Source organism: Vicia villosa, linkage group LG5 (assembly GCF_029867415.1).
Source record: "Vicia villosa cultivar HV-30 ecotype Madison, WI linkage group LG5, Vvil1.0, whole genome shotgun sequence".
NCBI lineage: Eukaryota > Viridiplantae > Streptophyta > Magnoliopsida > Fabales > Fabaceae > Vicia > Vicia villosa.
This window is the reverse complement of record NC_081184.1, coordinates 106,630,190-106,655,872: the sequence shown is the minus strand read 5'-3', so window position 1 is coordinate 106,655,872 and position 25,683 is coordinate 106,630,190. Positions and strand designations below refer to the sequence as shown.

Here is a 25,683-nt window from a genome sequence, read left to right as displayed (position 1 = left end):
ATTAAAACACTCATTTGTTTAATTTTTATAATTATTATATAAATATATAAATATATTTATAATTAATATATAATAATTATTATATAAATATATAAATATATAATAATTTTTATAAATATATAATAATTATTATAATCATTATATAAATATATAAATTAAAACACTCATTTTTTTAATTTTTTTTGTAAATATATAATAATTATTATAAATATATAAATAAAAAATTATAAATCATTTTGTAAGTGAAATTATTTTAATTATTTTAATTAAAATTATTTTAAATTTTAAAATATGAATCAAAATATAAATATATAATAATTATTATTCATAACTCATAAATTATATCAAAATATATAATTATTATTATTCATTACTCATAAATTATATCAAATTTATGAGATGTGAATTAATTAATATCCTAAAATTAATTTTTGGAATTTTTAAATTTTTTTTGTTTTTTCGGAGATGTATCTCCGAATTAATCAAAATCCCAATTTTTGGGATTTTTTCGGAAATGTACTTCCGAAGTCTGGAAAAATTTAGAAAAAAAAATATTTCGGAAATACATTTCCGAAGCAGGGGTAAAGTGGGGTTTTCGCTGAGGGTGACCCCATAGGGAGGTGGGTAAAGAAAAAACCATAAAAAATAATGAAATCAAAATTATGTAATAAGACAAAGGATGAATCTTTTGCTAGATTAACACTGGAAAAAATAGTTAAACGTTTCAACATTAAATTAGTTATTTTGATAAATTCATATCTATAAAAGAATGGAAGACATCACTTTAATTTATTTGAGATAGGATTTCTTCTTTTAAATATTCTATTTTTTAATGGTGAATTCTTATCTACCCAACTCAAAAAGTTGGGTAAGGTTACCTCCTTTGTAAAATGTTTTGAAAATATCAAACATTTATAGTATTTTAATAAATAATTAAATGTATTAAATGAGATGGAATCATGTGATTGGTTGGGGGTACACTACTCAACTTTTTGTGATGGGTAGAGAAGTTATCCATTTTTTAATTTGTGTTAAAATTATTTTAAATCTCAGATGGAATTATATTTGAATATTATAATATTTATCGCTCCTCTAATATTTTGGGTCGGATTCGTCACTTGTCATACAGCACCTCCTTTACCATCCTAAAGACCACCTAACTAAAAAATAGTTTCATTAAAGGATATGTTAACTCAACAATTTAAGAGAGTTTCTTACCCCATCCCTCAGGAGGTTGATTTGTATCAGAAATGTATTTATGGAATGTTGAATTATTTTAAAGTTTTTCTAACATTTAACGATTTAAAATACTTCCATATACTTCCGAAAAAAATTAAATTTAGGCAAAAAAGAAAGTATTTCTTCATATGTATTTCTGAAAGTTTATATAAACTGCCTAAAAGAATAAAGAATGGATTAAAAAACTCTCCAATGTAACATCTATTAACAATAAGCAAAACATGGTTTTGGTGTAGTCTATTTTCCTTCCAATTATATATTTTTTAGTTTTTTTTTTAAACTTCAACCTCTCTTCACTATCTGTTATATGTGAGTTTTTATTTTTTTTCATTCTATTTTTTAAAATTATTTTATAAATAATTAAATAAAAATAAAAAAATCAAAACAATAAAAATATTGTTTATATTTTTATCTGCTGCATATCAAAGAAAGCGGACAGACGGGCACGTGTTGGACGCTAGAAATAATAATAACAATACACAAAAAGAACGTCACTCATGGTTGAAACTAGGGATGTTCGTGGTTCAAGAACTGCACTGAACTAAACCAAATTAATGGTTCAGTTCAGTTTTTTAAAAACCACTTTAATAAAAAACCAATTAACTGTTAAAACAGTTCCAATTCAATTTTAAATTGGTTTTAAACCAGATTGTATTTATAAACTGGTTTACAATCAATTTCTAATTATAAACTGGTTTAATCCAGTTTATAATTAAAAGTCAAATTTATTTTATAAATTATTTTCAAATTTTTTTTTTAATTTATCTCCCTCTTTTATATTTATATATATATATATATATATATATATATATATATATATATATATATATATATATATATATATATATATATATATATATATATATATATATATATATATATATATTGGTTTCTATTTGTAACTAAATCTATTATTGTCAGATGTTTCCTATGATAAAATTTATTGAAATAAAGAAATTAGAAAGGATGCTCTTATATTTATTTATCTGCAAATTAAACAAATGGCCAACATCATTCAAGGATATTTGAACTGCAAGATCTGTTGAATGTTCATCAGTATTTTAGTTTTGATTAATGTATGTACTAATGATGAGGCTGTTGGATTTGTTTTTATTGCGTCTTTGAATTTTGAGTTATTTGTGCAATGTGAGAGCCTTTGCCAATGAAGATTCAGAGACACAAACCTAGAATCTAGAATGAACCATTAATTTTGTCTCATATTTTTGATAAAATTTGATTTTTTTTTGGAAAAACTCATTTTTTTTATTTCAGAAAATTCGATTTTTTTTTCGAAAAAACTCGATTTTTCGTGTTTCCGAATACTTGATTTTTCATTTTTTTCCGAAAACACTCGTTTTTTCATATTTATGAAAAATTCGATTTTTCGTATTTCTAAAAAATTGGATTATTTATTTTTCTGAAAAACTCGATTTTTTATACTTTCAAAAAACTATTTTTTTAATTATTTAAATGAATTTAAAGTTTTAAGTAAAAATAATTTATAGAATCATAAAAATAGTGAATATATTTTTCCGATATTTTTTTTAATTTTCCAAGAAAAAATTAATTTTAGATATTTTTAATTTTCAGAAAAATAAATATTTTTTTCTGCTAAATTATTATTATTGGTTTTAGGAAAAAACTAATATATTCGAACCAGTTTATAAAACGAAACTGGTTCTAAACCGGTTTTAAACTGAAGTTGAATTGTTTAAATTAAATGGTTCAGTTCACTAACCATTTAAATGGTTCAGTTTTTTAATAGTGAAATGCAATTCAGTTCTAGTATACAATTCAGTTAACCACATTTTTGAACACCGCTAGTTGAAACCAAATGATTCAGGTTCTATATGTATGTTATAACTGTGTATGTAAAATTTTAGATGGTGTTTTTCACTTCATTGGAATATATAATTATCTTTATTTATTAAAGTGGATATAATTATACAAGAAAATATTTTTAATATATATTCTATAATTTAATGAAGATAAAAAAATACTAACATTAGATTGCACAAATACAATTATATTTTTCCTTGAGAAAGCACCTCACAAAATTTATTAATGCACAATACGTATCGAGGAAATTGCACCTTTGGACAATCATCGTCTACAATACAAGGAATGGGATCTGCAATGTTAAATAAGAGAAATGAATATTTCTAAAAGGTAATAAAATATCTAAAATATAAATTAAAAAGTGGTGTGAAAAACGGCATACCACTATTGGTTACAAGAAAAAATAGAGAAAAGAAGACGATGAAAGCGTAAAAATACATGAAAATTTGACGATATATTCTCTTATTTGCAACTGCATGAAATAAACAAAGAAGTTTTGTATATAAATAAAAATTTCATGTCTTATTAAATTAAACTTATTTTAGAACTTAGGATATGCGAGAAGCCATTAATTGAAAAATTAAGAAATTAAAAAATATTAAACATCTCTAACCCATATACCTTACTTATAATCCTAGTAAAAATCTCCAATAAAAAGATTTGATGAAAATTAAAGTATAATTTATTTATGCTTTAGCCTTTGGCGATAGATAAAATTTTCAAAAGAGAACGATAAATGAAGAAAAAAATTAGTTGTAGAAATATACATACATTGGCATTAATGATTATTTATAAATTAAGAGCACCAAAAGGTATGGTTATTTTTTTTGTTAATAAACTTTGTATCAAAGTAATTAATAAATATCAATCGTTCGTAGGTTCAGTGGTGATTGGTGTTAAATTTGGTAAGGAGGACTACGGTTTGATCCAGTTAAATTTTGTAAGGGATTAAATAGAGATTTTTTTTCTTAGGACTAATTTGGACTTTTTTTTTGTGAGGTACTAAAATTGCTCTTCACTAGCAGTCCAATCACGGTTCAAAAGTAAGAAAAAAATTGATTTGAAAAAATATTAGTAGAGGGACTAACATGACTCGGTTAAATTTTGTAAAGGATTTAATAAGAATTTTTTTTCTCAGGGACTAATCTGACCTCTGCAGTTTTTGTGAGGGACTAAAATGGACCTTCACTCTTATTTTGACAAATGGAATGATATAACTTATGTATAATCTAAAAGGAAAAGGTGAATTAAGTTTAAAGATGTTTCTAGAGATTTATGATATTTTTTTAGAAACTTATTACACCTTCTAAATATCTCACACACCATGCGAGTTGTCTAAAATGTCCTTTTTTCTGTAGATGAACTTCCGGAAGCATCTTTTTTTTGTTTAACGTTGTTTTGTTCCGTAGATGCATCTAAGGAAGCATTTGACGTTATATTCGCACCATACTCTTCCTCTCTCCATTCTTCACTTTCTCATTTCAAAACTCTCAAACTCTCTCAACCTCAAAAATTAAACTTCCACCGAAGTTGTTTTCTTCCTCTCGAGTTCGGCCGATAACGTCAACATCAACTACCAACACATTTCAATAAGTTTCAAACTCCATTTAATCGGTAAGTTTACGACGTCTCGAGTTATTTTAAAGTTTTTGTAATAGAGACTAAATTTGATTTTTAGGTGTAGAAATGATTGAGTAGTGTAAGAAATATGGTTTTAGAGATAATGTATGTACTGTTACATGTGTAAAATGGACGATCAATTCATTAAAATGGAGTTTTTAACCCTCTGCAACAGTGAATAGACTGTTGGTGACGAGGTAGAGGCGGATATACACAGAGAACGGGTGCTGAGATATTACTTACTATATTTGATATGCACTCAGCTCTTTGTGGACACGTGCTCGACGTACACAGACGTCGTTTACCTGACGTACTTATCGAATATCGCATGTGTCCATGAGTACAACTGAGGAGCGGCTACACTAGCATACACCTACCACGGACTCGAAGAGGGATACCTGTGAAAGGCAAGGACTATGGCTGGCAGCTGTACCCTCTTAGTGGTAACAATCTTGTATCCTTCTACATTTTCTCAAAGTTTATTATATATTTGTGATAGTAAGTTTGATCACCGTGTTTTTTTAAGGGTTGGATACTACAATACTTCCCTGACATTATTGGCTGGGGAGAGGTTTCAGGTTACACTGAGGACATGCCGCGTGCCAGAGCCTTCACCCCCCTCAGAGGGAACCAGGTGCCGGATCCTTACAATTGTTGTCTTGACCGCATGACTATTGAGGACATCTACTACGACTGCTACGCTGATCACCGTGAGACGGTTCCGTTCTATGAGATCGGATTATATTCTGGATGGTTGGCGGTCAGTTCGACCATCATTGTTTGTTATCTACCAGAGTGTGTCATGCGTCAGTTCGGGTACCAGCAGACGATACCTCGCCCCCTTCTGACTCCGCTCCTATCGCCATGACCCGTCAACAGCTAGATGAGGTCTTTGCAGACTGGGAGCACCGCATGGTTCCTGCCGAGGCTCGGGCGACCACATCAGAGAGGGACTGGAGCTGCGTCGACGAGTACATCACCTGGTACTAGCGTGTCACACCCATACATGCTTCCCACCGCACCTGGATCACCGCCCATACCAGTCTAGGTGGAGATTTTGCGGACTCGTCAGACTCAGATGGACCATACTCAATATGTTCTTCCTTAGTGTCGTGAGATAGCTGACATGGCGCAGCAGGCATTGCCAATGGTTTATTCCCTAAGGGGTCTACTGGCTTGCGTCTAGTGGAGGGTATCACTAGGGTGGAAGAGGAGACATTTTTGTACCGTAGAAACCATGCTAGGACAGGTGGGTCACTCGAGGGTAGAGGCAGAGTAGCCAGTAGACGGCGCGGTGGATGCAGATGCGGAGGTGGGGCCAGAGGCAACGGAGAGGCGCATGATGATGTCCGACACACACAGTAGTGATGTCTGGGATTTATGTGATGTATGTATTTTGATTTGATTTGTGTACGAGGTTTTTATATGTATTCATTGGCCGGCGATTTATACGATTTATTTTTTTGATGTATTATTTACTATTGTCTTTAAATTGCATTACTTTAATTTACTGTAATTGGATTTTCCATTGTTGTTATAAAATTTGAATTTTAGAATGAAATGTATGTCATTTGAAAATATAGCAGACTGTTCCATAGGTGCATCTAACACTCTGTTTTAACACGTTCTGTAGATGCACCTACGGAAAGAAACAATTTTTTTGAAAAAAAAGTGCTTCCGGATGTGCATGTACGAAAGCAGGGAACATAATTGGAATTTTGTCAGGTGGCTAAGAGATTCAAGAGGTGGATTGAGACTTTCGCTATTTTTTTTGGTTTTTTGATATTTTCTGGAATTATGAACGATGAACAACAAAAAGGTAAAGTGCAGCAAAAATAAAGTGATACAAAAAAGTTATATCTAGTCTCCTCACACCTTTATGAGAGATTTTCACTATTGTTAGATCTTTGTACAAGTCTATACCTGACTTCTCTATACAATCCTCTAACAACAATTAACAAGACAACATCACCTTTTGATTTTACAACACGAGAGAAAGAAACCTACTTTCTCTTGAACCACATTTGTTACCACAAACTTGATAAATAAGTAATAATTAATATAATTAATATAATTTTACAAAGAATTTGAAGCATAAATACAACAAAATTCCGTGAGTTTCTTCTCTTTAAATATAACAATTCAGAATAAATAATCGTTAAATGTTTAAGAAATTTTTATCTATTATTAAGTGCTCAAAAAACTTTTATATGATATAACAGTTTTATGCATAAAAGTTTCTAACAAATTTTAAAGTTATGAACTAAAATTGAATTGTAAGAGATGAATTTAAATGATAAATTTTTTTTAATTTTATAGTGTTCAAAAATATCCAAGATCTAAATCGAACTGAAGTTAAAATAACTAAATCATTATGTTTAAATAGTGAATCAAACTATTATACACAAACTGTTCTAGAACTGTACCATAACTAAAATCAAAACACTATAAATAAAAAATGCTTGTACCATAACTAAAATCAAAACACTATAAATAAAAAATGCTTAAAACAAGTTAATTTTTTTATAAATTAAAAAATAGTTTAACGGTTTGGTTAAAAAAATTTATCTTCTAATGATTCGATACGGTTGGATTCTTAGATAAACGGTACGGTTAAAATTTTTTGTCTTATAACAGTTCGATAGGGTTCGGAATTTTGAAACAATATACCAAATAAATTTTTACTATCGATACGGTTCGGAATTTTGAAACAATATACCAAATCGGAATTTTGAAACAATATACCAAATAAATTTTTACTATGATTTGCTTCGGTTCAGTTTTTTTCACGAACCGTACCATGAACAACCCAGAAAAAAATTTGTCTTATAACAGTTCGAAATTTTGAAACGATGAATAAATTTGTCTTATAACAGTTCGAAATTTTGAAACGATGAATAATTTTGAAACGATGATTTGATTCGGTTCAGTTAGTTTTTTTCACGACCCGTACCATGACCAACCCAAACGTTACCTCTAAAATTTATGACAACCATGAGAAATTATGACAACAACCCTTAGAAGTTATGACAGCCCTTAAAATAACTATACTGGACTCTCTTTGATTCCCCTTCACCTACTCTGCTTCTTTTTTCCTTTAATGAACCTATATTGGACTCTCTTTGGCAACAGACTGTGTAGAAGAACTCTCTACACTACACAAGAGTAGATACTTGAGATCACATTGTAGGACTGTCAACAGAATTCCATGGACAAGGAAAATACATTTTGCTCACATCTAAATAAAACAAAACACATGAACCAAACTAAAATTCATTAAAAAAAAACATGATACAAACAACTCTATTAACTATTTCACCACAATTAAACAACCTATTCAAAAACATGATCTTCCTCCTTTTTCCCTCCACCACCAGGAGCAGCCCATGTTGAAGAAAACATCACATCATCATGTTGAGCACCAACAACCTTCCTCATAACCTCCTCACTCACACCAAATGAAGCTGCAAGTTCAGGTCCTAAAATAGTCTTGAGAATTGATGCACCACCTGCTAGCAACTGTGGATTGTTCTTCTTTGATGAGGTTGTGAATCCAAACAACTCCAAGGCTCCATTTCTTGATGCTATTTGACAGAATGGAAAGTATTTTGGTATATAGAATATGTCTCCTACTTTGATTTCTGTTTCCATTGCATTGCTTCCATTGGGAAATAGTATCTGAACTTTTCCATAACCTTGCAATACCATTGTATATTCTGTTGCCCTTGGATTCACATGAGGTGCCATCATAGATCCCTATGATACAAAAAACAAAATAAGAAAATGGTTTTGGTTTTAACAAGATAAACTTATATAAGGGCTTGTTTGTTTGCATACCGCGGTTATATCGACATGAAAAACACCGATGTCGGGTATTTTAAGTGGAGAATAATCATATCCATCTAATGCACTGCTCCTACCATAAGTGTTTTTGAAATCAGGTTTTCTGTCATAGAGGTTGTATGAGTCAGGTGAATTAGATGTGTCTTTGTTGTCTATGTTGTTTTTCTCTTTTCCTAATACTGTTTTGATTAGTTTCCTCCATGACCAACTTGTTTGCTTCTCCTCTTCATCTTCTTCTTGGATTTGTACCAATGTCTTAAGGTTTTGTACTTTTTCTGGCTTCTTCAATTCAAGGAATTTAGTCCAGAGGTTAGGAGAATGAGAATCGTCTATAAACACAATTGGCCCGTCTTGTTTCTTCTTGAAGATTCTTTGTAGTGTTGCTCTTGATTCCTATAAGTGATCAATTAAGGAAATAAATTTGTTGTGTTTTTGCATAAGAAAGTTCACAGCACGTGTTCATAACAGGTATTAAACACCAGACATAACACACATCAGATACCAAACACAAACAAACACATATACACTTTTGTTGACATTACACTATCAGACAATGGTGTTAGACACTAGACACATCAATGGTGTTAGACACTAGACACATCAGACATAACACATAACCTAACACTACTAAGTACTAACATAACACACATCAGACACCAAACACAACACTACACTTTTGTAAACATTACACTATAAGACAACACGTATCACACACCAAGTGACAAGATGTAACCTAACACTACTACACATCAGACATAACACATAACGTAACACTACTAACATAACACATATCAAATATCATACACATAGACAATAGGTGACAACAAGTATCCTAACACTACTAACGTAACACGTATCAGACCCATAGACAATAGGTGACAACACAGATCCTAACACTACTAACGTAACACGTATCAGACACATAGACAACAAGTGACAACACGTATCCTAACACTACTAACGTAACACGTATCACGTATGAGACACATAGACAATAGGTGACACCAAACACAAGACACACAACACGTATTAGACATCAAACACAAACACAAATACATTTTTGTAAACATTACACTATCATACAATAGTGTCAAACATCAGACACATCAGACATAACACATAACCTAACACTACTAACATAACACACATCAGACACCAAACACAACAATACACTTTTGTAAACATAAAAGATAACCTAACAGTAGTAACACTACTAACGTAACATGTACCAGACACGTAGACAACCATTGACAACAGGTAACCTAACATTACTAACGTTTGTAACACGTATGAGAGACATAGGCAACAAATGACACCAAACACAACAAACACAACACATTTCAGACACCAAACACAACACATTTCAGACACCAAACACAACAAACATACGTTTTTGTAGACATTTTTGTAGAGAGGTATTTAAGCCACGAATATTTTATTTGTAACAATAACTTACATTAAAGGCAGTTTCGAGAATAGCCGGTCCGAATCCAGCAAGAACAGACTGTGGATTATCTCCTCCTCCACTACCAATATAAAAGGACTGCATAAAATTGAACAATGTTAAAAACAACTTATATAATGAGTTCAATATGTGAAACTATAGAGCTGAATATACATACCCGAAAAGTATCACTATCACCAAATCTTGTAGAGGAGTCAATGCTGCAAATGACTTTAAGTCTCTGACCTTCACCTATATTCACTAAATAGAATACAGAACCTGCTGGAATTACATATATGTCCCCTGTCTTCAATCTCCTTTCCTCTAGTTCATCTCCATATATGAATCCCAACTTTGCTACCCCTGCAGAAAAGTTCAAAACTTCACTCTCATTATGCAGAAATAACAAACAAACATAGTGATAAACGAGAGAATCTAATGATACCTCTACGGACAAATATGATCAAATTGGAGTCAAGATATTGAGGAATGAACAAGGATTTTGGTTCCATGTTAATCAAACCAATTTGCATGCTTCTATCCAAAAACTTATCATCATTGTTTTGCATCAACCTCATTTCTCCTGCATCAGTTTTGACAACACTCTTGGAGTTTTGCAACAAGAACAACTTCCTTGATGATGATCTTTCTTCATGTTCACACATTGTCATGGTTACTCCTCCAACAAGGAGGAAGAACAAAAGGGTGGTTATGGTTTTTGCCATGATAGTAACTGTCTGTGATGATAGCATTATCACAATTGTGATTGAAGCGGTGATGAAGGTGGTTTATGAAGAGTGTGAAGAACATAGAGTGACACGTGTCGTGCATGTAGAACTTGGGAGGTTTTGGTGGCGATGTAGTTTGTAGACAAGTTGGTTAGTGAGAAATGAGAAAACATGCTTCAATGACACACTCTCACATTTGTCATATTCATTCAATTAGTTTTTTTTTTTTCTTCTTCTGATCAAAATTTAAACATTGTTATTTTGTTGGAAGTTGGAAAGATGTGAAATGTGAGTTTTAAAAGGATAAATCATTGGTTAATTCTTTAATTTTGTGTTTGGATTAAATTTTTTTTTTTTTTTTAAGAATTTAGAATCCTATATCTATACAGGAAAAGTATATTTTTGATGTAACTTATTATTATTATTATTATTATTATTATTATTATTATTATTATTATTATTATTATTATTATTATTATTATTATTATTATTATGTTACATAGAGGACTAGGAAAAGAAACTAAACTACAATAAATCAAGAGAATCAAACCCCCGAGTCATCCTAGTTTATAGAGGTGTACATGAGTCGGTTTGGGTTGAATTTAGCCAAAACTATAACTCAATCCGTACATAATACATTGGTTTAAGTGAGATAAAATAACCACCCACAATATCATTGAGCTGATTTAGATAAAACTACATTAGGTTGGAGAGTGGGTTCTCCCTTATATAATTATTAATGATATGTCACATTTTTTCTTAATAAATAGTTTAAAATATTACTACTATTTTTTTAAACATTAAATATCTAAATGTACAATGAAATTTATCATAAACATATATTTGTAAAAATCAAAGTTACTTTACCGTAAAACTTAAAATTGCATAAAATCCTTCAATTTACTAGAGTTATCATCAAAATAATCTAAGTGTGACATCCTAAATAAGTTAAAATTATTACTTACTAAATAAAAGATGTTCAAAAGGTTGAAATTGAAGTAACAAAATTAAAAACATCAAAATCATCACTTGTCAAATTATAAAAGAGAGAAAAATGTATAATTACTCAATAACCTATGGCTTTTATGGGTTGGGTGTGGGTTTATCCATAACCCAATTATTTTGAAGGGGTTTTCATTTTTGAAAATCGTATTTGCCCAATAACCCGACCCAACCCACTTTTTTTGGGGTCAGTTTAGGTGAATTTTACTGGACTTATTGGGTATACCCAACCCATGTTTCACGAATTTTACTATTTATGTTTCACGAATTTTACTATTTATGTTTCACGTATTTTACACTTTCACATATCTGCATATTAAAAAACAAATAGTTTTAGATAATTTAAATATTTTAATTGAATTTTTCTCATTTTGAATTTGAATAAAATACTAAGAAAAATTATTATTAACTTTTTGAGTCAATTATATAAAATTTTACTATCATCACATGCTGAAGCTGATAAGAAGAAGAAGATTCTTCAAGATGCCATTCAACTATCACCATATGCATCTTGGAAGAAATCAGAAGAAGCAAGAATTTGCTGCTCGGAACTTGATCAAAGAAGATGAAGAAGAAGACCACTACAAGATGCTATCCAATTTCCAATCATATACATCTTTGTAGAAAAATGTAATGAACACTAGAATTGTTGCTCGTATAGTGTTTTAGGTCTAGGATTCTTCATGTAAATTATTCTAACACATGAGTTGTTGCTCGGAAATGTGTTAAATAATATGTGCTTAATTTAGTGTTTACATCCATCTTGTGTAGAAGCATTATATTGTAAGCAAACCTTTATCAAACTATTGTTTGATTGTTCCTTGAGTGACCGAGTGAAGGTCAGAAGCTCGAGAAGATAGTGGTTGCGGTCTGTTGATGCAGTAAAGCGGCAAGCAACAAAAGATTTGGAAGTATTTATCCGGGAAATTATCGTGTCCACAGAGATTAGTGATATCAAACTGCTATTCAACAGTTTCCAAAGTTATGAGTTTGAATTGAATTGTTTAAAGCATGAAAACGGAAAAGAAAATATCAACACAAAAAAAAATCATTTTTCAGAAAGAAAAGACTTATCAGGCATTGCATATAATCTACTTATCACAAACTTAAACTTACTGACCAGTTATACTCAACCTACAATACTCATCAATATCATCAAGCATCGCTCACACCCTAAGTCATTTCTAACCCAAAGTAGAGAGAACTACTATATCATCTCGGCGACGATCTCTCAGTCAGCCTCAACAACACAACAGACAACTGTATTGCTCGCATCGACGATCTCTCAACCAACACAAACAACACAGAGGCATTAAGCTTCGATAACCACGGAGAATATTAGCTCCAAAAACTATCTCTAGAGTCTAGAACTAATAGATATCCATCTAATCAAGATTTGTGAGGTATATATCTATAACAACCCAAATCCAAACATAAAGCGAAAAGATTAAAAAAAACATCAATAATGATTTGTAAAGCAAACTTTATACAACCCCATGATCAACAAATACACATGAGTTCAAAGAAAAATCATATACAAAACCCAACCAAAGAGAAATACACAAAGAGGAAGAGAAATGAACCGAAAATCTCTCGGTTTGTCAGCTCCGATTGATGATCAATCCACCTCCGATCATCCAAATGCAAGCTCCATAGTTGTTTTCTAAGCTAATCTACCTAAAATATGTTTGTTGATGGAGTGGGAGCAAAAAATACCCAAACCATAACCTAAAAATTGTGTTTTTGGCCCTTAAAACGTGTTTCTATCAGCACCACTTCGCCCGACGGCTCAACACAGCAACTTTTCACAGTTTTTTGTTAGTCAGGCTCGCCCGGCGAGCCCAAAATTCGCCTGGCGAAACACACCAGAAACATAAAAAAATTTGCACTGTTTCGGCCATAACTTGAGAACCGTAACTCCGATTTGCACCCGGTTCGAAGCGTTGGAAAGCTTATTCAATGCTCTATCTAACTATGAATAAATATCAATGCTTGAATACCTACAAAAATGAGATAGAAACAATTAAACTCAATGATATTTACACGATAACGTAATATATACACTATAACGTAAACTATACCAAATATGGACTAAAGTTGAGGTTTATTGATGTAAAACAAATGAATTAAGCCGATGAGTGTTAATTATTCACACTCAAATTTACAACAATTTAGCACTCATCACGGTCATGGTGAGAAATCCTTTTAGAAGATCGAGTGAAGGTTATGAATCTAAAGGGATTAATAAATATTATATCTGTGGAACAGATCACTGAACATTTCATTGTTGGTCAGTCACAAGTGGTTCTTGTGCAAGGTTGTTAGTCACAAGTAATGGCTTGTGTAGGAGTCATTCACCGGGGTTTCCTGTGCAAGGGTCTTAGTCACAAACGGTAGTTTGTGCAGAAAACTATGAATGTTATATCTGTTAACTCATTTCACTGAACATGTCATTGGGTGTTAGTCATCGATTGTTTCCCATGCAAGGTTGTTAGTCACAGGGGTTGTCTGTGCAATGTTAGTCACCGGCTATTGCCCGTGCAATTGTAATCAGTTTGGTTACAGTGGATCAAGTCCTTGTGTTTAAGGCGAAATCACCTCGGAAGGGTGGACTGGATTATCTTGAGGTTCTCGCAAGGGAACTAGGATATATCTGTTGTTCATTTATTAATGTTTAATATAAATGAACACCAATATAAACATGAGACTTATCCGTTAAGAGAGTACATGCTAATAGATATAGCATGCACAACCTAGCGGTTGCCTCATACATCTCTATTTCCAAAATGCTCCTCGTACTTATCCCGAAGCCAAGACAAGTGAGTTGACATCCCCTGTTAGCATCAAACTCTTCTAGCACATTCTCCTTAGTGACTCCTAAATCATGTACAACCTTCATAGACACAACCGTCTAGTTATTAACAAGAGTAATAAAGAATATACCGCCAATAGAGATATGCACCAAGGTGGAGACATCATCTAAAGTGATAGTCATCTCCCTAAATGGAAGTTGAAAGAAAGATGCCTCCTTGTGCCATCGTTCAACAAAAGGACTCAGAAGTCACGTGTCCAACATGGTCAATAAGCAATTGGTAAACTCTAGGAGACCAAAATTAGCAACAATAAGCTTGGCCTGCTCAAGCATCAGACTGCTAGGGAAGTTCTTCATCTTTGAACAGTGGGATGTCACCTTCAGCGGTTGACGATCCTTTAACAAACAAAGTTAAAAAATTATTAGTAAACTTTCAACACATCATGGAACAATAATAAATAAATTGAAGTTATATATATATACACCTCATTCTGCCATAATATGTATGTGACATGGTCAGCATACTCGGTGAGCACTGATCAGTCACTAGGTCCTCTTGGGAATGCTCCATCAATGAGAACAGATGCCTCTGTCGAAGTAGAATTTGTAACGTTTGTATCATCACCGGTAGGAGTATCATCATCAGCAATAAGATGAGAAGGAGCTACCTCATCATCCACTTCCGCATCTATAATGGACACCTCTTCAGCCACAAGTACAACATCGAAATTGCCACCTCATCAACAATAGGTATCATATCTATCTCGGATCCCTACACCTCCTAAGCATGAACAACCTCAATATCATCTCGGGGTTGTTATTATAATCTCACCGCTCAGCATCGGGGTGCGTGGAACTAGGCTTGGACCTGGTCGGCAAATTGTTTCCAGTGAGAACCAGTTGGAGCTACTCATTCAGCCCGTAGTTAGGAAGACTCGGCCTCAATGGCCCTAGCCCGGGTTGCCTCTCTATCAATGATCCTGCCTCCAATGGTGTTATCTCCCCCCCTGGTTCTCGCTGCAAATTGAAAAAATGACAAAAATTAGTGAACTACGGCCAATTTCCAAGTTTCTAAGCTAGTAACAAAATTTCCGAAATATTTTCAAATATTTTTGAACTATCGAAAATTCTGAAATTTCTGGTACAAAATGATTCAAAAAAATCGGAATTTCCATAATTTCCGGTAAAAAAATTCAACAATTCCATAACTTCTGGTAAAAATTTCCGACAATTTTATAATTTCTGATAAATTACTCATTTTTTCAATAATTTCCGATAGATTCTCGAAATTTTTGGTATAGCCAGAGAGATTTTAAAATTTCCACAAGATTTGAGTGAATTTTGAAAATGATTAAGATATTTTACAAGAATATTATAATCCTTTGATTAAGTTTGAGGGGTGCCAAGAATAACTAGGGGTGACAAGTTAAATTCTCATATTTTTGGGTGGAAGAGATCTTACAAAGAATCGGACCTTACCCTAGATTTTTTTTTTTGCAATTTATTAATTAATTTCCAAATAAATTTTTAAAAAAATTAATTACAGTTATTAATTTACTTTAAAAAATATAAATTAATAAATTATCTTAATAATCAATGTCACATCTTTAAAAATTAACTTTACATGTAGTCATTATTGTCACATCTGCAAAATTGAAAGAGCCCAACAAAATTTTAAAGGAAGTAAAGTTGAATGACCAAAAAGCTGAATTTTGAAATGATTGGACTAAAAATTTAAAAGCATTAAAATAGAGGGACCAAAAATGTATTTATGTCTATGTTAAGAAATGTGGTGACATAGTGAGTGTTGGGGATAGCGGTTATGCCAGTTGAAAGGATGCATTGATGTGGTTTATGGAACTGGGAGGAGTGGATTTTGGTGAAGGGTTAGAGAGAATTGGGATATATGTTAAAAGTCTCACATTAGACAATCTTCATTTTATAAGTCGATTTTGAAGGATTTAGTTAGACTTAGTCACATTTTTTAATATGGTATCAAGAATCTAGTTTAAAATTTAGTAGGTCACCTGCTATCAGATTTTCGCTATTGAGTCACCCATCATTTATTTTTCACACTTTAAATATTCAATCATAGACGTGAGAGGGTATGTTAAGAGTCTCAAATCGAATAATATATGGTCTGAACATGTCTTTATAAAGGGGAGAATCTTCATCTTACAAATCAATTTTATATGATCGATCCAACCATATTTCTTAACCCTCTAAAATAATTATTTATACTACTCTTTTCTATAAAAAAAATATATATATTTGTTGTGCTTTGTTTCTTCTAATATAATAAGATGGAGAGAGTCATGTATATTGTCTTTTTTATACAAAGTTAATACACTTCGCTAAAACTTAAATTAAATAGGATAGCTAAAAAGAAAGTTGAAAAGACACAACGAATTGTTTTTTTAGGATACATTTAGCCATTTACAATTTGGTGTCTTTTGTAGGATACCATAAGTTGATGAGTTAATTAAAATGGAGTTTGGTACTTGTAAGAGCAACATCAATAACGTTTATTTATTTAAAAAATGAAAATAACGGTGATAATTATTAAAAATCATTTTATAATTATTTGAAATAAAACTAGAACCATATTCATTAAATTGAAAATATTTTAAAGTTTAAATAGTTAATAAAAAAATTGAGTAAGAGGAGAGTATAAGAGAAGCTTGGATCTATCTTCTGGTGTGGTAGTAACTAGTAATAGTAAATCCAAAGAATTGAAACCCAGAAAAACACGGCGTTTTCAACGGTCACTTTTACCATCTCAAACCAAACATTTTCTGTGGTCAAAGAAAACAACACCATCAAACATGGCCGAACCCGAAACATCCTCATCCAACAATAACAAAAACAACAATAATAATAAAAACAATATTCCAATTGAAATCGTCAGCGACGAAGAAATGGCTCTCATAGAAGCAGCTTATGCTTCTGTCACTTCTTCTTCGATTTTCGCTCGTTCTCTTTCTTCCTGTTGTACTTCTTCAACACCTTCTTCTTCTCCTCGTCTTCACAACACTTCACTCTCCATTAACTCGATCACTCTTCTTTCCAAACGAAAGATTTCTTCTTCTTCATGTGGTGATATTGAAGATACTCTCAGACATGTTAATTCTCCGAAGAAACCCGCGGTTTCGGATTCGTTTCTTCGGAGATTCAGGAAGAGACGTGCTTTGTCTGTCACCGATCTCACGTCCACGGTATAATTTGATTCATTAATTATATGATTCTTAGATGTAATGAATTATTAGATTAATAGTATAGTATGATAGGAATGGTGCCCTAAACAAATGGAGTTTTCACTCCTTCTTGGAGGGAAAAAGGTCAATCAATTTATGAAAGCTGGCATTGCTCGACACGCGAAACTCGAAGCAGAGGTACTACTTGATCGAGTTTTGTATCGTTTTAAATTGTTGGATGATGACATTGGAGTGATGATAAGTGTTGCTGATATGCAGGTTATAACACGCGTGGAAGTGAAGGTTCAATCGCAAGAAGATCGATGGGCCCTAAAGCTTCTTAATTTTATCAATGGTGTGAATCAGTTGTTGTTTGAAGGATTAACTCGAGAATTGCCGATGTAAGTTGATGACGTCTCATTACTCAATCCCGAACTTCTCTAAGTTTACTTGTTTTTTATGGTGGGAATTGGGTAGTTTTAGTTTGTGATAAACTGTTCTTCTGATATCAGAATAGGCTTTGCAGACGATATATGGATGATAGGAGTGATTGACGAGGTTCGGATGCCATTAACAGAAAATGATCATAATCCAATACTAATAGACACAAAGACTCGAGCTCGAGATACACTTCCAGCCGAACCACAACGAAGAAATGGAAGGTATGCTTATTCTTTCGCCATCTATTTCATTCTGTCAATGTGAAAATTCATTTAATGGAATCCTTATACTGTTGTTCCTTTTGGCAGGCTTCAATTGATGTGTTACAAGTATATGTGGGACAATTTAGTTGCTGATAACTTTCCTTCTAAAAGCTTTTTTACTTATTTTGGCTTAAACCCTCATAGTATTCTATGTGAAGATCTCAAAGTGATAAGTGCTGACTCTGGATTTTCTGCTGTGGTAAGTACAAGAGAATGAGTTGCTTGCTTGCTAGCTACCACTTGTTTGTTGTCATTGAATTTTTTTTGTTTCTAGAACTAAGATAATTTAGTTGGTTGATTGATGTTGCATGCAGACCCTTGATGATGTGGTGAGATATTACAGAAATACATTTACGATGTTATCCCCGGCTAATGATCAGCTTTTATTGAGGTATACTCAGAATTTTGAGTTCAAAATAGTATTTTGTCATAAGTCTTTGTAATTTTTCATGAATTTAAAGTTTGAATTTGTAAGGAGACATGGTTTTGTTTGCTTCATGTCAGATATGAGTATCAGAAAGACCATTCATTGCTTTGCGAAGATAAATTTGCATATGATTCCAAGTGGCTAAAGGATCAAATTCATTCTTGTCTTGAGTTTTGGCTTGGAGAGCGAGAAGCTGCGTATGTTCACGAAGACGAGCGCTGGAAATGTCGATTCTGTCAATACGCCCCTGTCTGCCCTGTAAATACTGATGATAGTAAGGAAATGAGTGCCAATACAAGCAATGATTCAAAAGCCAAAGAAAACTAAATTTCTATCTAAGTGTTGACTCTCTTCAATAAAGGTTGAAAACAAGAAAAAGTGTGATATTTCAAACAACCAGGTTGTTTATCTGTTCTAGTAAAAGTCTTCCCCTGATGACATCTTTTTTCTCGCGGTTTCATCCAAATCCATGCGAGAGAACAGAATCTTGACGGTTATAACTTATAGGCCTAGGTTTATTTTAAGCATTGTTTTATGCATTTATCCAATGCATTGTTGTTGTTGTAGCTGTGTTAATTATTTTTGTAACTACAAATATTCCATATTCATGTATAAAGTTATAGTTTATTTTTGGGATACAAGTGTAAAATTTGTATTAATACTTTCAAACTCACCATCTGAAATGGTTGTGATGAGTAGCACTTTGATGGATAATCCAAATTCAAATACTAGAAGAGGTGATTGTAGAGAAAAATATTTCACTTGAAAAAAATGCCACACGATAATTACAAATATTTCACTTGTACAACAATATGCTTTTTCCATTGAGTCAAAATTCAACTTGGTTGTACAACAATGGCTGCTTCTTTTTCTTGCAGTTGCAACAACAATGATTTCTGCAGCATCTTTCCTATCAATACAGTATAATAAAGCATTTGGCTCAAGTCCTAATAAGGAAACTATGTTAGACAGAAAATGTCAATAGCAGACCATATATTGCAGACAGAACAAAAGTAATTGCACGAGACTTTGAGAAGGTCCAAAAAACGAAAAATAAACTCTAAAGTAAATCACACTCAATTAACACCAAATTTGTCAAAATAACATCAAACCCATAACTTAACCAGGTTGCATTTTAATTAGTTGAAAGTGCAACAATAAAAGATTCAGGTAAACATATAGTTAAACAAATGACATGATGAGGAACGTTCTCGAGTATCAATTTTCTGTAAGAAAAAAATATCATGCTGAAATTTTGTAGGGTAAAAAACAGAAATTGAATCTATTTTAATTTTTTTAAGCTATTGTTTGTAATTGTAACCTTGCTCCTCTCTCTATCTCTGCCGGCGTTTGTTGTTTCGGTTTTTTTCAATTTCTTCAGCCGGCAGCTCCTCCTCGTAGTTTTTTTTTGAAAAGCCAATTAAATTAAAAAGAACAAACACGGCATAAGTCATGCCATTACAAGCCAATCCAGAACATTACACAATAGTGCAGTACTGTCTAAACACACCGGTTCTACTAAAAGGAAACCTCATACCCCATTACTACTAAAAAAAACACTTGGATCTTTATCCCACACAAATTCCATACAGGATAAAGATCCAAGATAAAATAGAAAAAACAACCCTATAAGATCATGACATTCAGTAGCTCTGAGATTGAAATCTGATTGGCGGCGATCAATCCTGAAACAGACCGCGGAACAAAGATATCACCAAGGAATCCTCACTGAACATAACCGGCTCAGTACCGTTCCAAAAGCAAAACACCAGAAGAATTAAAATCCTTGCAATCTATTACTTTTAAACCCACATGAATTTTGTGAAACGGGGATGAATTTTGAGAAACATCCAAGATGCCTCGTTTGATTAGATTATCCCTAGTAGGAATTTTATTCTGCAACAGTCTCCAAACGAATACTGATACTTTTAATGGGACTAGTCTATTCCAATCAGTATCGTACGCATTACGTTCACCTTCCCCCGAAGCCAACCCTTCAATGATCACTTTATATGCTTCTTTAACAGTATATTCAAGTGTTGACCATTTCCACCTATCCATGACATTGACACTTAACTTAGTTCTACTCACCAATTCCCTAATCTCCTCCTCGTAGTTGATATACGGTTGAGCACAGGCAAGTAGTTCACTCATGCTCCACAGCTCTTCCAAATCCAGTTTTTCTCTAAACATGTTATCTGGCATCAAACCTTCCTTAAAGATCCAACACTTCAACTTGTCACTCACCCCTATTACCTGTACAGCTTCTGTGGTGAATCTGTCAATGTATTCCCGCAAGGTCTCCTTCTTCCTTTGCAGAATGGCACTGTGTGTGGCTGTTGTCTTCAGTAGACGCTTTCTAGACATCCTTACATGTGTTCTCTTTGCTACCGTATTTCGAAAAAAATTTCTCACCTTTGGACTCTTAGTATTTGTTTGGGATGACGTTAGGAGCCTTGTTTTTGTGTCCCAATATGTTTTTGACAATTAAGAAATTATACATTGAAGCTTCCACAATAACACCGGTTTTTTCTGCAATTTTCTTTAATGTGACACAATGTGCTAAATGGGGCAGTCCGCACAAATTCTTCATTTACTGATACAAATTGATACATCTACCTCATAGCAACTGATTTTCCAGCACCCACGATAGGATTAATCCCTTCCACAATTACCGAAATACAGGTATATTAAAATTTAATTTGAGGATGCAACAACACTAAGTTCTGTACCATAAACCCTCTCTGCAATTCTCTCAGCCACATCAACCTTCCCATGAGTTTTACATGCCGCCAACAGGGCACCCCACAAAGCTTCATCAGGTTCAACATCCATTCTCAAAATCAACTTCTCTGCTTCTTCCACTAAACCAACCCTCCCCAACATATCCACCATACATGTATAATGTCTCACCTCAGGTTTCACCCCAAACCCCACTTTCATCATCTCAAATATTTCCCTCCCCTTCTCTACAAAACCGCCATGACTACATGCAGTCAAAACTACAGTAAAAGTAACACCATCCGGCCTCTCTCCAACTTCCACCATTCTATAAAACATCTCAAAAACCTCTTCAAACCTACCATGCATTCCATACCCCGCCATCATCGTCGACCAAGTAATCACATTTCTCTTCCACATTCCGTCAAACACTTTGCGTGCAAAATCCAAATGTCCACACTTACAATACATATGTATCAAAGCATTCGAATTTTTCAAATCCAACCCAAACCCATTAACCAAAACAGCTCCATGAACCTGTCGCCCCAGCCTTAAAGCCGATAGCCCAGCGCAAGATTTCAACACAAGAGGCAAAGTGTGACGATCAAATGGCTTATTAGAAAAAACCATTCTTCGAAAAAGGGAGAGAGAATGAGAGAACATGTTAAGAGATGAATAGGCTCTGATGAGAGAGTTAAAGAGGAAAACGGGTTGGCGATTCGTGAATGAAAAGAGGATATTAGCTTGGTGCAATTGGGAACATGAAGCATAACAAGATACGAGTTTGGTTCGAATGAAATCGTGGTGTGAAATGCCCAAAACGATGGTGCGAGCGTGGATTATTTTGAGGTTGTTTGTGTTTTTTGAGGAACAACATTTGTCGAGATGAGCGGCGTAGATTGGTTTGAGTTCATGATGTTTGGCCATCACCTTAATCATCACAAAAATGGGATACTAGGTTGCTGCAGAATGAACGGAATTTATAAAATTGCACCCTTTGTTTTACTAACCAACGTCGAACCTTTTTAATATGACCAAATCAACAGACACTCTTCCTTGTCACGTTACTGTAACTTTCAAAACCAATACAACACAACAACAATGACATCACCATCGCATTAACCTTGTATCAACACCAATCCAAACTCACAATAAAATGTATCACAAGAAAATAATAATAAATTGTTGACTTAGATTATGTTGATGATCTGCAACAGAAATAAAATATTGCTCATCTAAATCTTAATAATTGTCTCAAAATTGAGGAGGAACTTAGGAGGAAAAAACTTAAATTAAATAGCATATTCAAAGTGACAGGAACACTAGTATTTTACCATAAAATGACTAAAGATCAGAAGTGCCAAAAATTTATTAAAAAGAATATATTTAGATAGTCAATGGATGGAAGATTTTGCAGACATTGAAAATCAATTTGGTTCATATTTATATTAGTTGATAGTATCCCTATTTACATGATATGATATATCTATACAAAGAATGTAAAGAATATAAATGGTCATGAAATTCAGGCGCACTTCGAAGCAAATGGTCGTTGAGAGTAACAAAGCAAGCTTCATGCTAAGCTTGCTATTTGGAAGCTAACAAGTTGTTACCAATAGCATCACTGTTAAGATACAGATAAGTTTTTTTGCCAGAAGATGTAGTAGTAGATACGTTAGAAAAACCAGTGTAGTTGCCATTCAACTTTGATAAACATATTTTCGCAATAAAATCAAAGAGCTCATTTTCTTGCACAAAGGGCTGAGCTGCATAATCTTCAACCGGCATCCACTGAAAAGAAAAACAAAACTATGTTAGAATGGTCACCACAAGTCAAAAAACACCCTAAAACCTTATAAAGTTTTCCGGAACAAATATCAAGATTGATTATTAGGATACAACTATCATTGACATGGCCTTGTAAGAGTATTTTGTTTTCTTTTTCAATTGATAATTTCTGTTATAATGGCCTTAAGAACATATAAAGATACCTTAGTTGCTTCAATTTCTGAGGCCTGACTTTGAATGTCAAAGGATTGAGGTTGCAACATGCAAACAAAGAACATGTCTGATTTCTGAAAGAAAGATTTATGGCTTTGCCTGATACCAAAGAGACAGGAAGAAGAACATAAAGGTCAGTAACAGGCCATATATTGCAGCAGCATTTACTTAATATATGCCAACATTCACACTGCATGTGTCACTCTTACCTGAATGCTAAAACTTCAACAAACTTTGTCTCTATCTGAAGGAAGAACAAAAGTAATGGCATCAGAATTTGAGAAAGTTCAAACAAATGAAGTGGTAGAACTTATTCTATACTGTATTTTATTTGTTTGCTTACCCCTGTCTCTTCCTTCACTTCTCTAATTACAGCATCAGAAATATCCTCGCCCTGCAAATAGAATTATAATGAATCAAAAGATCATATTAAAATTTTCAAAAATTTTGATCAATAACCAATTTGATATATACTTCATTCACAGCTCCAGTAGGCATCTTCCATACACCTGTGCCACCAAATTTACCACTGGTTTCCTGAACCACAAGCACCTATCAAATGAAACAAGACCGTTCAAACAGAATAACAGACCGGCGTTATCACAATATAAAATATAAAAGATTTTATTTAACACAAGCAGTACAAAAGCATATATCAAATAGATTACCTCTCTCTTGTCATTGACGACAAAAGCACCAACGCCAACACGGTGTGAAGCATTTGCAGGAATGCTATCAGGGGTATCTGGGATCCAATATACAAGCATCAAGTAATCTGACTCAGCATGATGGTACCTAAATCCAGCCTGCAATGCAGTTAAAAAAGCTGTTTGTATCAACATGCACTCACTTTCTAACCTATATGCTGCATTAAAATATACATTCAAGCTTGCACTGTATGGGTATAAACATATTGTTGCAAACATGGTTCCCCATGCGGATATGGACTCGGGTACCGACATTTCTCCAAATCTCAAATTATCATAACTTTGTTCACTTTAGTTAATAAAATGAAAATGGACCGTATATATACCTGGACAGCAGAATGAACAAGATTTGAATGCTGTAAGGGCAAATTGATCCATATTCCCTTTTTTCCCTGTTTTGAAGAAATTAAATTAATTGAAACTGTAATAATAATAGTGATTAATTAGTGAATGTAGGTAATTAACTAACTAATTAACCTGTTGACTCCATTGAGACATTGAATCCTCCAATTTAGAAGCAAATGAATCAGAATCCATAGGGCTTTGAACGGTTAGAGTAACTCCTCCGAATTTATCCTCTTCAACACTCATTTCTTCAATCTTTTCAGCATCCATTTGAATGAAACAAAAAAGGACTACGAATTGAAACAGAAGAACGAAAAGTGGTTTGGCTACTAACTTGGCCGTTTCTAACAAACCTCTCTCTTTCAATGAAATTCAAAAAAGAATGTTAATAATGAAATGATGTATTTTTGTTTTTCTGTTCTTAAATAGAATAGAAATTAATAGACATTCCACTGCGTTACGCGTTTCAACATTTTTAAATTTCAAACTCGGTGTTTTTTATAAGACTTTTTCAATTTTTATAAGACTTTTCGAAAATGCTTGGTATTTGAAATTGAACCAAGTTTTCGTGGAGAGATCGTGAAGCGTGTGTTCTTAACATCGTTCCAAAAGTCATTCATAATTTAATATTCAATACCAGGTATAGTTTTTTTTTCTACTCCCACCATAAATAAAATTTATAATCCTAACTAGTTTAGGTTAAACTATATCATGTTTTAATCTATCCAATATTAAAATATGATAAGTTTATTTTATTTTTTTATTTTAATTTATCTTTTTAATTTAAATTTTTAGCAAGAATGTTAGAAATCAATAAAATAATATAAGAAAATAAATTACTGATATTTATTATTTTTTTTCTATTTACATATAATACATATCATATTTATTTAGTGTTTTGTTCGAGAACAAAAATGGATGTTCTAGCCTCACGGAGGAAGCAGAAATGATGAGGGGTTGATAGCTATTGATTTTGAATTGTGGCTCTGATCTCCTTTAAGGTGGTGCAGGATGGACATGCATGGTTAGCACTTCAACGCTCAAGTCAAGATTCAAG

General features: G+C 32.9%; 4 protein-coding genes and 1 long non-coding RNA gene across 6 annotated transcripts; 2 read left to right on the top strand and 3 right to left on the bottom strand.

Moving 5' to 3' along the window:
• The first annotated feature begins 3,749 nt into the window (after positions 1 to 3,749).
• LOC131606994 (uncharacterized) lies at positions 3,750 to 6,136 on the top strand. 2 transcript variants are annotated; one of them, XR_009285155.1, is made up of 5 exons: positions 3,750 to 4,121; positions 4,217 to 4,320; positions 4,488 to 4,692; positions 4,874 to 5,141; positions 5,277 to 6,136. It is a non-coding gene; the product is annotated as an uncharacterized LOC131606994 (long non-coding RNA). The 2 variants fall into 2 exon arrangements; XR_009285154.1 differs by having other exon boundaries at positions 5,225 to 6,136.
• Positions 6,137 to 8,027: 1,891 nt separating this feature from the next.
• LOC131606993 (vicilin-like seed storage protein At2g28490) lies at positions 8,028 to 10,737 on the bottom strand. Its single transcript, XM_058879060.1, has 5 exons — positions 10,431 to 10,737; positions 10,164 to 10,348; positions 9,998 to 10,084; positions 8,536 to 8,934; positions 8,028 to 8,454 (listed from the first exon to the last, which is right to left on the bottom strand). The coding sequence occupies exons 1-5, from the start codon at positions 10,735 to 10,737 to the stop codon at positions 8,032 to 8,034; spliced, it is 1,401 nt and encodes a 466-aa protein (XP_058735043.1). The 3' UTR covers positions 8,028 to 8,031.
• A 6,375-nt stretch (positions 10,738 to 17,112) lies between these two features.
• LOC131601955 (exonuclease V, chloroplastic-like) lies at positions 17,113 to 19,497 on the top strand. The gene is made up of 7 exons (XM_058873893.1): positions 17,113 to 17,742; positions 17,815 to 17,919; positions 18,001 to 18,122; positions 18,234 to 18,383; positions 18,471 to 18,624; positions 18,740 to 18,816; positions 18,930 to 19,497. The coding sequence occupies exons 1-7, from the start codon at positions 17,353 to 17,355 to the stop codon at positions 19,177 to 19,179; spliced, it is 1,248 nt and encodes a 415-aa protein (XP_058729876.1). The 5' UTR covers positions 17,113 to 17,352; the 3' UTR covers positions 19,180 to 19,497.
• Positions 19,498 to 21,549: 2,052 nt separating this feature from the next.
• On the bottom strand, positions 21,550 to 22,847 carry LOC131601956 (pentatricopeptide repeat-containing protein At1g06140, mitochondrial-like). The gene has a single exon (XM_058873894.1). It carries the CDS (start codon positions 22,510 to 22,512, stop codon positions 21,550 to 21,552), a length of 963 nt encoding a protein of 320 aa, XP_058729877.1. The 5' UTR covers positions 22,513 to 22,847.
• Positions 22,848 to 22,993: 146 nt separating this feature from the next.
• LOC131601959 (nudix hydrolase 7-like) lies at positions 22,994 to 25,119 on the bottom strand. The gene is made up of 8 exons (XM_058873895.1): positions 24,759 to 25,119; positions 24,608 to 24,673; positions 24,243 to 24,380; positions 24,049 to 24,126; positions 23,918 to 23,968; positions 23,784 to 23,818; positions 23,565 to 23,673; positions 22,994 to 23,364 (listed from the first exon to the last, which is right to left on the bottom strand). The coding sequence occupies exons 1-8, from the start codon at positions 24,894 to 24,896 to the stop codon at positions 23,161 to 23,163; spliced, it is 819 nt and encodes a 272-aa protein (XP_058729878.1). The 5' UTR covers positions 24,897 to 25,119; the 3' UTR covers positions 22,994 to 23,160.
• Positions 25,120 to 25,683: the final 564 nt, after the last annotated feature.